We start from the raw sequence: 14,593 nt of genomic DNA, 5'->3' as shown, positions 1-14,593 counted from the left end.
GCCACATGAGAACCCGACAGCTGTCAGTGAGTGGTCGGGCAGCCCCCCATTCTTCTTAGGTGAATTGGAGGAGGTGGGAAGGGCTGGTGACTTAACTTCTGGAAAAGTCTGCTTTCTCCACAGGAATTTCAGGAGCTAAAAAACACCATGTCCCCATAAAGAGGGATGGGCGATTTTTCTTAGATAGGTGACACTAGAGAATTTTTTCTTTGTAGTAATAAAATAGTAATAGCAGTGACAGTTGGGTCGAACCCACTTTCACCACTTTTTTAATATCATTTAATAAATAAAACACTCCTACCAGGATTCTCCACTTAACGTTAGTTCTTGAAAGCTCTTTCTGAAAAAGCAGTACTAGTCACTTCCCACCAGGAGTACAGTTTATAAATTTAGTTGCCCTGGAAAACTGTGATGTCTGTTTCATGGTCTTTGACCCAATGCCAGCGTCTGTGGCATCTTAGTTAACTCGAACTCAACCACCACTTCCTTCTTTTCTCTTTAGTCTTTTTGTTGCTTTTCTAGGAAGAAGAGGCAGGTTTAAATCCACTTCTTGAAATAAAACCTAAGAATATTTTTGCCTCCTTTTATCCCTGACTCAAGTTGCTACACATTTAAAGAAATTATGGTGTTGCTTTAGTGTCGTTTCTGAAGTTATATCTCAGAGCCTTGCCCAAAACGTGGAGGTGGAGAAGTGAAGTGAAGGGGGGGAAATTTAAGCTCCTCTCTAATTCAGTTTAAAAAAAAATGTATTTCTTTAATTATAGAACTGATACAGGGTTATGCTTCTTTAGGGGGTAGCTCTGGATTGTTTCTGCAAAATGTGAGGTGGGAATTGAGGACTATTTTGGTTATTTTGATTAGTGTAAACTGTCAACTTGGAAAATCAACATTTTAAAATAGATTTAGGAGGGAATGACATAATTTATCCAGGTTGGATAAATGTTGGATAAATCCAGGTTGGCTGTATGTATCAACCAGTTTAAATGGATGTGCCTTCACTTTAGTTTGTTCTGGATAAACAGTCTCAGCCATAAGTCTTCTTTCCTAAGCCCAAAGAGTCTATATGGAAGAAGTAGTTGACAATCACATATAATTTTTGCTGTTTAGGATTTGTGTGTGTTTGTGTGTGCTGCCGTGTTAGTCAGTGTCTCCAGATGATTCCTTACTCCAGCTGGAATCACTGACCACACCCATGTGTCTCTGTGTGTTTTTCAGACGTTAAGTGGATAGACATCACTCCAGACATGATGGTACAGGAAAGGCCTCTTGACATTGACTGTAAACGCCTAAGCCCGGGTAAGTTCATTAGCCTCAAGGCTCCATCTCTTTCTTCTCTCCAGAGTGACTTCTGAACCTTTTTTCAACATTGCCTTTGTTTTGTCTTCTTTAGACCGGTGCAAGTGCAAAAAGGTGAAGCCAACCCTGGCAACGTATCTAAGCAAAAACTACAGTTACGGTAAATCATCTGCTGAATCCATTGGCTTGGGGACTTGGCACATGACACAGCCAGGTCTGCTAGTCATGAAGTGAAAAAGCGGGTTGGTGATTTCTCTCAGTCATGTGGGTCCTAGATGGCACAATAACAACTGTGAATATTTCTTGCTTTTCTGGGTAAATCAAGTAAAAACTAAGTAAAGTAACCTGGGTGAGGGCAGTGCTGTGAATCAGATTACAAGTGTGACATCCTGATCCTAACTGTCCTATTTGTCCAGAAGTTCTGTCAGCCAGGATATCACCTCACTTCTCTCATGGTTTCACCACAGGGCCTTAGGGCAGCGGTGGGAGGGGACGGAAAAAAAAGTTTCACTGCTGTGGAAAGGATGGGTAAGTGATCTGTGGATTTGACCTGAGGCCCAGAGACCAAAGAATTAAGATGTGCACACATATCTTTTTACTTATAAAAACACTTTTTAAAAAACTGTGGGAATATGTTAATCACAAGACCTATGGCTGTAAGTATTAACATAGTTTAAATGTTCTCTTATTTGAAAGACCCAGTTGGCACTTTCTTCAGAGAATAAGTCAATCATGCTGTCTTGAATGTTTTCAGTGAATTCTAGTGTCATAATTTGAAAGTAAATTTAATTAAAAATGTGTTCCTTTAAAATACTTTTTTGGGCTATTTCATGGGGTTTTTTGTGTGTTTCTTAAATTATTTCTGTTGAAATAGTGGAAACTATTTGGGTAAAAATGTTTGTTTTATTTGGTAACTTAGTTTTCCATATTTCAAACTGAAATTTTATATCATAAGAACCTTTGTATTATACAACCCACATAAAAGCAGGAAGATCATGGCACTATAAAAGTCTGAAAAAATAACCTCTTATTTAGGTTGTCATATTTGAGAACCACACATAGCCAAAATGGGTAATTCAACCCCCCCCAAAAAAAACAAAACAAAGCAAAACACTGTCTTTTCTAGTAGCTTCTTGTTACTGTTTTTTAAACCTGTTATATGTAGATATCATCTTAATCTGATCCACGTAGCCCCTTGTCTGGCACCGTCCAGCCTTAGTTACTTAATTGTCCAGTCTGAGTTTCACTGTCATGCTGTTCTCTGAGGCATCATTGCTTCGTAACCACATTGATGATGAAACTATTTTCTATTTAAATTATTCAACTCCTTCATAAACCAGCTTGCTAGGATGGAATCCAAGACAGATCCATCCTAGGCTGATTACAACTCCATGGCAGGTGGTAATAGCAAGGGACCAAGGAGGTCAAGGAGCTTCCCTGGTGGCTCAGACGGTAAAGCGTCTGCCCGCAATGTGGGAGACCCGGGCTTGATTCCTGGGTCAGGAACATCCCCTGGAGAAGGAAATGGCAATCCACTCCAGCACTCTTGCCTGGAAAATCCCATGGACGGAGGAACCTGATAGGCTACAGTCCATGGGGTCACAAAGAGTCGGACACGACTGAGCAACTTCACTTTCACTTTCAAGGAGGTCAGAACTGCAAGCATGATAAGACGCAGTGACATTACCAGTCATCTGTAATAACAGTTCCACCTCTGCCCACCACAGACCCTGCTTTGGCAGTTTGGGAAATTAAAGAATTGAGAGCAGTCATCTTCAGAGACTCCTGCCTGCATTACAATGTTAGGACTGTAACAACTTTCTCTGGAACAGTTCAAGCAGCAGATGGGTAATTGAACCACACAAACTTTTAGGTGCCTTCTGAATCTGAGAATATATGATTCTCACTTCAAATCATTACAGGACAGAGTAGAAAGACAAAGTAGTATTATTTCTACAAAATTTAGTCAACCTTCTATGTAACTAAATTTCCTGATGTTCCCTTCTGCACCCTCCCAAAAAAAGCCCCTCATCATAGAATTATAGAATTTTAGGGCTGAGAAGAATCCATGGGATTCTGTATTGAAACTCTATCTGTAGCCCCATGTGGAGCAGTCACTGACCCAAAGACAGATCTCAGAGTAAGCCCGCTTGTGAATTTCCTTTTCTATCTTGCAGCATGATTCAGAACTTTTAAGACATTGTTGACAATATGGGAGGCCTTACATTTAGCATATGATTGTGTGGGCATTTTTGCCTGCATTCGGGCAGCTTGGACATGACCATAATTACAGGAGTGATTCTTTAAGAGAGGCTCAGGAGTTGGCAGGAATACACCATCCATATTTCTCTCCAAAGCTTCAGCAACACTTAAATCGATTTTTCAATTGCAGTCATTCATGCAAAAATAAAAGCCGTGCAGAGGAGTGGCTGTAATGAAGTAACGACAGTGGTGGATGTGAAAGAGATCTTCAAGTCCTCATCACCCATCCCTCGGACTCAAGTCCCTCTTATTACGAATTCTTCCTGCCAGTGTCCACACATCCTGCCTCATCAAGATGTTCTCATCATGTGTTACGAGTGGCGCTCACGGTAGGCACAGAGGGGCAGAAAAAAACTGCACACAGCTTAGGAAAACCATGAATCCCACTTAGAAGTCCTAGTTTGTGTGTGTGTTGTTTTTTTTTTTTAAAGCACTAGCTTTTAAAAAAAATCAGTTTTAATAGATGGTTTGATTGGGATATCATATATCCTAAACATCACTTAATTCTTAATAGAATTAAGGAAAAATGAAAATATGAGCATTTCAGTGGACTCTTTAAAAATCAATTTCAGAATTTATTACCAGATTTCAGAAACTTATAAGCAAATAAATTGAGTAAAACCAGTTCTTTTCAAATCAATCTTATTGTAGCAAATATGAACTTTTAAGACCTTTTAAATAAATTGTGAATCAAGAAACGATGGCCATTTGAAACACAGTTCCACACTTAGTTTACATTTGTTTACTTGAGTATTATATAAACACATATATACACTCACACACATGTATTGTATGCATCTCTCCAGCTGGGAGTGTGTCTCCTCACTTATATTTCCATAACATCTTTTTATATATATCCTTACAACATAAGAAGTCCTTAAAATATAAAAATCAAACACTTCAGCACAGGTTCCAGAAAGAGCCCCATAACTTGCTTCACTTCGTTTCTCCAGCAAAACTACTCATTTTTATTTAAAAAGTCTTCCTTTTGATTCTCTGCCATTAATAATGTTCCTATTCCTTCTGGATATACAGTTCAAGATTCTATTTCTCAAAAAAAAAAAAAAAAACCACTTTTTGATACTGCCTTCACTTAAATACTTTCTTATTCTTCAGTCTATCAGTACTTAGTACCTTCTTCACACTTCTTGTGCTTTCGGCTTTAAAGCTGTTTTACTGCTTATATCTTGTCTTTCTAAATACATTGAATGAATGAACTTTGAATGACTGTTTCTGGGCTCATTCCTCTATGATGCTTATATATGCTCCAGTACTAGAAGCATCTAGCACATCTGAGGATGTGCCGGATTGCTGAACAGGTGAATAGATAATACATGAGTTAAATAACAGCCTTTGTGTCATTTTCCCTGTTAGATTATAGATAGTGTAATTCTGATCAAAATCCTAGTAAACATCTTTTGGATGATTGAGATTTATGTCTTCACAAATAATGCTAATGATCATTTGGAAGAATAAAGTGCTAAGGACATGTAAAGGAGATTTTGAAAATCGAAGGATGAGTGAAAATACGCCTTATGTCATAAGCAAAGTTAGTATAAAGCTACACTTGTTCAAGTCATGTGGTGCAACAGTAGACATGTAGATAAATAAAGCAGAGAAGAAAATCTTGCAACAGATTATAATTCATGCAAGAACTTCTACTTTGAAAGAGATGTGGCAAATCAATAGAAATCAAACTGTTGTTTAGTAAATGTTGCAAATAGCTTTACTTGGGAAAATAGTATGTATTTTCACTTTGTACTCAATAAATTTTAAATGGGGTAAAAAAGTAAATATTTTAAAAACTTAATCAAAAAGGATAAAGTTCAGTAAATAAATATGTACTACCTGAAAAATAAAGTAGTCTGTAAACATAAAAGTAATGTAAGAAATCATGAGGAAAAATGTCAGTGCACATATCTGATGACAATATTGTGCATATTAAAATCAAAAATAAAAAGAGAAAGACATGGACTTCCCTAGAGGTCCAGTGGTTAAGACTCCAAACTTCCACTGCAGGGGGCATGGGTTCAATCCCTGGTCTGTAAACTAGGATCCTGTGTGCCAGGCAGCCAAAAAAATTTTTTTTAGAAACAGAAAGACAAAAAAAAAAATTACTGCAATGGGTATAACAAAAGATAGTGATTTACTCTATAAAAAGTAAGTATAAATTTACATCTAAATCAATACTTAAAACATTGACTACAATATAGAAATGCATGTATGAAGTCTATACAAAGTTCTAAAAGAAGTACAAATAGTAAATAAACATTAAAATATTTACCTCCTTAATTTTCCAACCCAAATAAAAGCAAGATTCCATTCTTACTTAGTCTTAATGTTGGTGAATTAAATGACAGTTCAACCATTTTGAAAATAATTTAGCACTATGCAGTGAAAACCTTAAGAAAAAAATACATACTCTTCTGCTTTCATAAATCTATCTTAAGGAAATAATTAGCCAGTGCACACTAGTGATATTCAGTGCAATGCTGATGATAATAGCTAAGCAAAAGGGAGGTTCAACTGTAGAGAAATAGTTAAATATATTATGGATATCCATAGTTATAATTTATATAGTTAGGAAAGTTATATTTTTTTAATTTTTCAGGTATATAAGAAAATGCATACAATGCTGAAAGGAAATATACAGTATGATCTAAATGTACAGTGTGATCTAATAAAATATGAAATATTAGTTAAATAAATACACCGAAAGAAAATATTAGTAAAATATAAATGGGGACTTGTGGGGCTAATGGTTATTGAAGAATTTTGGTTTTTACAATTTTTTGTATTTTATATTTTTGAACTTCTGTATTTTTGAAATTTTTACTTTCATAATTAGCATTGCTTATTAAGATAAATTACTTTTTTCAGGATGATGCTTCTTGAAAATTGTTTAGTTGAAAAATGGAGAGACCAACTCAGTAAAAGATCCATGGTAAGTATAATTAGGAATTCACAGATATGGATTGAAATGCACGTATTTGGGAATTCTTCACATTCTTTCATCTCTAGGCTATCATGTGCTGTGCTTAGTCACTCAGTCGTGTCCGACTCTTTGTGACCCTGTGGACCGTAGCCCGCCAGGCTTCTCTGTTCGTGGGGATTCTCCAGGCAAGAATACTGGAGTGGGTTGCCATACCTAGCTCCAACTAGGCTATGATAGGAGCCAGCAACAGTAGCAGTGTTTGTCTTTGAATAGATAATTAAGAGAATAACTTTTCTCATTTGGAATTTTTATCATAAGTTTCTCTTCAGTTTCAAAGGTGATTTGGTTGCATTCAGTATTGATCTACTGGTTTTCAACATTTCCAGATTAAATTTATTTATTGCTTTCTTTATTGTATTATATTTAATTTGTTTAGCAGTCAGTCAGATGCTTGAACAGAATTAATATACAGTGGTATTAATACAGATATATGTGGGTGTGAATATCTGCTTTTGAAATTCACACTGTCACTGTACAGAGAAGATTCTTTCCCTGTATTTAAGATAATTTCAAGACTTTTGACAAAATAAGTCATATTCAAAAAGTAATACTTTTGTGGTCAAATCCATAATTTAACGGTAACATCATAGAAAAATTGGTCAGTTAGAGGAGTTAGAATAATTTTCTGCCCAGAGATGTGAAATCATTCCAGAACTAAAGAAATCAGGTTATTGGTTTGGATTTTAAAAGCATCCTTTTTCCTTAAAATATGTTTAGATGTATGCAGGAGAGTTTGTGTTACCCAGTTCAGAAAAGATACTGCAACTGCCTGTGTTTTCTTAGTTTGCAGGAATGAAAATTCTTGAGCAAGGGGAGAGTGTATATTAATACTGATTTATGGAGAAGGTGGGCTTCCCAGGTAGCTCAGTGGTAGAGAATCTGCCTGTCAGTGCAGGAGCTGCAGGAGACATGGGATCAATCCCTGGGTTGGGAAGATCCCCTGGAAGAGTAAATGGCAACCCACTCCAGTATTCTTGTCTGAAGAATCCCATAGACAGAGGAACCTGGCAGGCTACAGTCCATGGGGTCACAAAAGAGTTGGACATGACTGAGCAACTGAGCGTGCTTGCATGCATGGAGAAGGCAGTTTCAACACAACCTCTTCTACTGAGTCCTTTTCTAAATAAGGCCCAAACACTGCTGCTGCATCTAAGCTAAACACTCATGAGCTTCTCAGGAGCACACTTTGTCTTACTGAACAGAAAATTCTAGCAGAGTTGCTTATTTGGTTTCCAAGACTACAGTAGATTAGAAGAATCAATCTAGAAGGTAAGTCCACCTTGAAAACTGAGATTGTTGACAGGAAAGAAAGCTTTCAAGAATCATAACTGGGTCATTCACTTTGGCAGCAAATACTCCAATACAGTATTAAGAATATGAAAATATCACCATGGTATAACAATGCACAGTAATAAGTTTATTATTTTAGGACTAGAGTTGTGCCCTAGGAGGGTGGGGACTGTATTTTTCATTTCATTGTATTTTTACTGCCTGACCTATGGTTGTGGTCTAATTTTTATACTCTAACATAAAGTAGGGACATATGTGTTATAATGAAAAGCAATGTCTATTCAAATAGACTCTTTTTCATTTTTTTTCTTAGACATTTTCATATTTAAAGAGTAAATTCTTTTTCTATCATGGAATCTTGACTGTCTAGAATGGCATTTCTCATCAGCTCTGGGTAGCTAACACCTGAGTGGATTACTAAATGTGGGTGGGGCTTCCATCTTCTTTCAGATGTAAGAGAGTTAGGTGAACCTCTAAGTGTGGTAAGAAATCCCAGCTTCCTAGTGAGGCTGTATCCATTTCCGCTTTTAGCCTTGGCAAAGCCTTTTTGAATGATTGGCTGTATAGGAAAGTTGCATTACAGGGCCTATGGGAAAAATTGCATACATTAGGGCCTTCACAGGAGGAGAAGGGGATGACAGAGGATGAGATGGTTGGATGGTAACACCAACTCAATGGGCATGAGTTTGAGCAAACTCCAGAAAATAGTGAAGGACAGAGAAACCTGGCATGCTGTAGTCCATGGAGTCACAGAGTTGGACATGACTGAGCAACTGAACAACAGCAAAGGGCCTTAGGCTGTGGAGTCAGGCTGGTAAATTTGAATCCCAGCTCTGACTTTGTTGGCTCTGAAAATAACATCAGTATGCTTGTTTCCCGGTCATGACAATGGTGTCTACCTAGAAGGGCTGTTGTTTCAATGAAATAAATGTATGTCAAGACATTACCATATATATCCAGTGCTTTCCAAAGCACTTGTTACAGGATACATGCTCAACATCACGGGGTAGAGTAGCTATGGTAATCATGAGTCTCGTGATGAGTATATTACAGTGAAAATACGCATTATTTTGGATATTAGTTTAATAGCATGAAGAGGTGAGACATATTTGATGGTCACATGTACACGTTGCCTCCCAGCAGTGGGAAGAGAGGCTGCAGGAACAGCAGAGGACAGCCCAGGACAAGAAGCGAACAGCAGGGCGCACCAGTCGCAGTAACGCCCCGAAGCCCAAGGGGAAGCCACCTGCTCCCAAACCAGCCAGCCCCAAGAAGAACATCAAAGCTAGGAGTGCTCCAAAGAGCACAAACCCAAAACAAGCGTGAGCTAACTGCTTTCTGAAATGGGAACTTCCTCTCAGAGTGAGGCCAGGCATCACCCAGACAGCCTGTTAGAAGGCCGCACACCCCTCGCCTTAACAACCACAGTCCTCTTCATAGACACATCTTGCAGCATTTTTCTTAATGATATGCTTCAATTTTTCTTTTTAAGTCACTACAAACCATAGTGGTAGGTATGCCCTTTGGTATGCAAGGTATAAGAAAGCTGGTCAAATAAGCTTATTGTATTGAGAGTAAACTGTGTGCAGACTCTGTGAGAGCTCCACAAGGGCAAAGATGCTTTTGTTCTTACAATTTGACCTGATATGTGCATTGAAAAATAAATGCCATATTACAAACAAAACACCCAATTTTTTTTTTTTACAATATGTTTTATTTTATTTGGTGGTTAGGATGTGAGCAGTTTTTCAAAATGTGATTGAAAATATAATGCTTCTAAAGAGGAAAGCAAGAGGAGTGAATGTTTCAAAGATCTTTACTGTTTGCAGAAGAATTTTTGTGATCAAAGGGGATTTTTGAACAATCTAGAAAAGTAGGATGTGGAAAATCAGAATCAGTCTGGTTTTATGGTTTTTGTTTTTACAAAGAAGCCTTTCTGCTCTGTTCAGCTAGAAACCCTAAAACTAAAACAATAGTATTGCTAAATGAATAAAAGGGAAAGGCAGACAGACAAAGTCTGGACCCTTGTTTTCTGGTTACCATGCCACAGTGGAGATGCTCTGATTTCATATGCATGTTTCTTACAGCCCCTTTAAGCAGCACTGGAAACACTTTGTATCTTCTCTATGATTTGGGTACCAATTAGTCATCCCCAAGCATCTTACACCTGTGAGTGTGATGCTCATCTCACTTCCCAGGACATCCCAGGTATCTTGACGCCCAGCCTCTCTGCTGATTGCTGGTGCCCCCAAGGGTGCCTTGGGCCTGAGGTAGGAGGGTCAGGATCCAGAGCCCCTGGTCTTCAGCCTGCTATGGCACCCTTGCCACACACCAGCTCCGTACTTGGAAAAGACAGTTGCAGTCACTTGTCCATCCACTACTCAAGGATATAGAAGAACAAACTGCAAGCTTAAGAGTAAAATCTCCTTTAGATGTACCATTGTTGCTGCTTCTCAGAGTAGGGGTAAGTTACATGTTGCATTCACACACAATGATTAAACAGATAATTTAATTTCATCTCTGTAGGCTTTGGGACACAGAGGTGAGGTGTGTGGGTAAGCCAGGGCAGAGTGAAGAAACAGCGTTAATGAGAGTGCTGGCATGGGCACCCATCTCCTCCTGAAAATGTAACTTCATCTGTATCCTGTTACCCCACGGCAATAGAGCTGAAGGAATCCAATATAAACACCCACACAGAGGTATCAATAAAATACTCCATGTGTGTTTCTGTCTAAAAAACAAACCACTCTGGCCCTTAAGGAAAACCAGACAGGTATTTAGGATAGCATCTAAAGAAATCTAGGAAAGTCCATGAAAAGCCATTCATACCCTAGATTACCTCCTTAGCATAGTAGGAATTTGGAGGGTGGGGAGGGGAGTTAGAACTCTCAACGGAAATGAAAAAACTCCCTGCAAAACTTTTTTTTAAGTGCAAAATGATGTAACGAGAGTTTGGAAATGGCTTGACAATTTTAAACACTGTTTCCTTTGAATATTTAACTGAAATCATATACTGCATATCACAACTTAATAAGGTACATTAATTACTTTAATTGATAATCACTGTTTGTTATAAAAAAGTTGAAAATGAACATCAGCCCACACTGAGAGTAATATAACAAGTGTGGAAGTGGGTTTTGTGTGAGAGCCACAAATTTTTCTCCCTTAAAATATTGTTTCCACCTAAATACTTATGAGAGGTAAATCGCTCACCTGGGGGGATGGGGTTTGATTGTATAACGGTGCACCTTTCCTGCCTCTTGTTGGGTTTTTCTCTTTGGATGTAGAATACCATTTGGGGTAGGCTCCAGTCTTTGTTATTGATGATTGTCTGGTAGTTAGTTGCAGTCTGGGTGTGTTCATGAGAAGAGGCAAGCCCAGGGTCCCTCGATTCCACCACCTTGTAGCTACTTCCTTCAGAAAACTTCCAATTCCTTCAGCATCCATCAGTTTGGTTACCAAATCCTTTTCCCTAGCTTCTGCAGGTTGCCAGCAGTCCTGAGCATTCCTTGGCTTGAGGCAAGATAACTCCTATCTGTGCTTTGGTAGTCACACAGTGTTCCTATGGGTAGGTCTGTGTCCAAATTTCCACTTCCTGACAGTCACTCCTCTCGCAGTTTGCAGTCTCCCTCTGTGCATTTATATGATAAAAAACAAAACCTATTATACAGGTTATACTGTTTCATAAACTGCCTTCTTCACTCAGCCCTTTATTTGAATTAGCTCTCACATCACTAAAACCCAGGCCGGCTTATTTATAGTGGCCATGAGGTATTCAATGGTGAGCATCACTTAGACCTTCATGTTATTAGAGATTTAACTGTATGTACTGAATAACTCAAACAGCTTGATAGCTAATATCCATGCACATCCTTAGTTAGTCCTGGAGGATAAGTTCATTTAAGGGACATTGCTGGGCTGAGGAGGATGCCCAGCCAGGAAAGTTCTTGATCCTATTGTCAGTCATCCTGCAGAATGTTTGGCCCATAGGTGTATCAAAGTGATTTTCCAGCTCCTCACTAAGATTGTCCTCACCTTCTTATAACATAAATTTGAGCTGCAAACTTGATGTCTCTTTTCATCTATGAGCCCTCAACTGACAACATTCTCCACACTCCAGGCAGCTGGGCAATGAATGACTAGTTTATTTTGTCAATAACTTGTGAGAATGGACTTCTGAATGTGGCTCCCCAGGCATGAGGGGAGGACAGATTTTCATGTCACAAATAATTTCCTACTGTTACTGAGTTCTCAGAACCAGGAAAAAAAATGTGGCACAGAAGAGTACAAGCCATAAATGCTTCCTTGTACTCTGTCTAATGAACATGTGTTGCTTTTATAATTAGAAAATACTGTAAACATATTAGGCCTTCCCAGGTAGCACTAGTGATAAAGAACCTACCTGCCAATGCAGGAGACATACAAGATGCAGGTTTCATCCGTGTGTGGGAAGATCCCCTGGAGGACAGCATAGCAACCCACTCAAGTAGTCTTGTCTGGAGAATCTCATGGACAGAGGAGACTGGGAGGCTACAGTCCATAGGGTCACACAGAGTTGGACATGACTCAAGTGACTTAGCATGCATGCACAAACATATTACCAGAGAGAGAAAGAGGGTGATGAAATATAGTATGGATTTAAGCCAGGTAGCAGGGAAGGCAATGCCAACCCACTCCACTACTCTTGCCTGGAAAATCCCATGGACAGAGAAGCCTGGTAGGCTGCAGTCCACGGGGTCGCTAGGAGTCGGACACGAGTAAGCGACTTCACTTTCACTTTTCACTTTCATGCATTGGAGAAGGAAATGGCAACCCACTTCAGTATTCTTGCCTGGAGAATCCCAGGGACAGCAGAGCCTGGTGGGCTGCCATCTATGGAGTAGCACAGAGTCGGACACAACTGAAGCGACTTAGCAACAGCAGTAGCAGCAAGCCAGGTAGACATGAAAACTTATATTGATTACATGTGTGTTAGTCTGGGTACTCAGAGAAGCAGGCACCAAAATGGAATTCAATCAAATATGGATCCTTTTAGAGGAAACACCTGTGAAAAAGAGTGAGGAGGGAGTTGAATAAGGCTGGGAGAGCTGAGACAGAAGGAAGATGGACAGAAAGTTGGGGAAGAAACACTCCAGGCTGCTTCAGTGTCTAAGGAAGGCTTGTCAAGACTACTGGGAACCTTGACCCAAGTCAGCCATCAGGGACTCCCTTGTCACCCAGGGACAGTTCTGCCTTCACATCCTACATATCTTACATTATTTACTCTTCTATCTAAGAGAGGTCTGTTTCTACTAGCATGTAAGGAAACCTTTTTTAAAAGGACATCAATGGCAGTAAGAATCTCTATGGTGTGTAATTTTGCCTTTACAACTTCAGGCAGTATAGGCATAAGTCTAATATATCTAGTTGCAATATTTGTATGAGAGTAGTTTTATAACTAGATAGTTCTAACATGCAGCTGTAATATCTAGATGAGAACCATTTTGTAATGGCAAATTTAAATCACATAAGTGATATATTTTAGAGGGAAAAGGAGCATACTTGATCAGCAACTACATTTAGATAAGAGAGAAGACTCATAGCCAGAGGGCCGATCCCAAATCTCACAAAATTGTAATAACATGAATAACAGTATGAGGTTCAGAACACTGAGGTTAAGCAAAACATGGTATTATGAATAAAGTTTCATCATGGTATCAAGGGATCTCTCAAATGTTGTTGTTGAATCAAACAGAAGGATTTTTAAAATTCATTAACCATTTAGTCATCTAATAATTTCAAGTATTTATTATGTCATTGAAATATTTTAGCAGCTGAAAATCACATAAACCATTGCTTAGTAAACTTTCTTCTTTCTTAAAAGCATTGAAAAAAGAACTGGCTTTGGAGGTCTCCCAGAGTAACTTCCAAGGGGTGAGCAAGTTCGAACACTGTACAGGCAAGCATCATTAGCAACAGATCAACTCTTGGTGTCTCAGGGCCAAGAGACTCCAAGGAGAGGGCCATAGAATAAAGCAGAGCACATTTTAGGGAACTGGTCCATTTTCTGCAAAGCATCTGCTTACAAGGAACAGGATCCAGGGAGGGTATCCTGGAAGGTAGTAGCCTCTAATCAACAATGCTTCAGGTCTCCTATGTTAGAAACAGGCTACAAGGGCTAAGTAGGGCAATGAAGGAAACTCTGGCTTCAAGGTCAAGGTGCATGACTGATCCAGTGCCAGAGGCTGGAGATTATTCTGTACTGTATAGTTCATGAAGATGAGACTCATCCCCGGCTCTGTCAGGTTAGAGGGCAATGAAGGAAACTCTGGCTTCAAGGTCAAGGTGCATGACTGATCCAGTACCAGAGGCTGGAGATTATTCTGTACTGTATAGTTCATGAAGATGAGACTCATCCCCGGCTCTGTCTGGCTGTCAGGTTAGAGGTGCTTCCTTCCCTCACAGACACACCATTGCCTGCCGAGCTAGTTTGGACCCATGGCCCCACCATCATGCGCTTCGCATCTTGTTTACATATCTCAGCCCACTGCTTCAAGGTATATGCACTGATTACCTCAGCCACAGTGGCCAATGACATGCATCTGCTGCCTAAAGTCCAGCTAAGATTCAAGATCCAGTGAGCTGGAGCCCTGACAATTTTCTAGTCTTTTCTAACCTTTCTTCCTCTGGGGAAGAATATACTCCCAGATACCACCAACCCCAGCCCCCAGATGCCTGCCTCATGCTGCTGCATACCACTTTACTAAGTTC

The 14,593-nt window shown here is 39.3% G+C and overlaps 1 protein-coding gene across 1 annotated transcript in view; it reads left to right on the top strand.

Moving 5' to 3' along the window:
* Window positions 1-9,527, top strand: part of SFRP4 (secreted frizzled-related protein 4) — a 10,354-nt gene extending 827 nt beyond the window's left edge. The window contains exons 2-6 of the mRNA XM_010841493.1: window positions 1,211-1,296; window positions 1,391-1,456; window positions 3,689-3,887; window positions 6,439-6,502; window positions 8,984-9,527. Of these exons, the coding sequence (XP_010839795.1) occupies window positions 1,211-1,296; window positions 1,391-1,456; window positions 3,689-3,887; window positions 6,439-6,502; window positions 8,984-9,169 (601 nt within the window). The 3' untranslated portion in view covers window positions 9,170-9,527. The remainder of the gene's footprint in view (window positions 1-1,210; window positions 1,297-1,390; window positions 1,457-3,688; window positions 3,888-6,438; window positions 6,503-8,983) is intronic.
* Window positions 9,528-14,593: the final 5,066 nt, after the last annotated feature.

Source organism: Bison bison, unplaced genomic scaffold (genome assembly GCF_000754665.1).
Source record: "Bison bison bison isolate TAMUID 2011002044 unplaced genomic scaffold, Bison_UMD1.0 scf7180017864162, whole genome shotgun sequence".
NCBI classification, from domain to species: domain Eukaryota; kingdom Metazoa; phylum Chordata; class Mammalia; order Artiodactyla; family Bovidae; genus Bison; species Bison bison.
The sequence above is the reverse complement of the archived record's forward strand: the minus strand, read 5'-3'. Positions and strand labels throughout refer to the sequence as shown.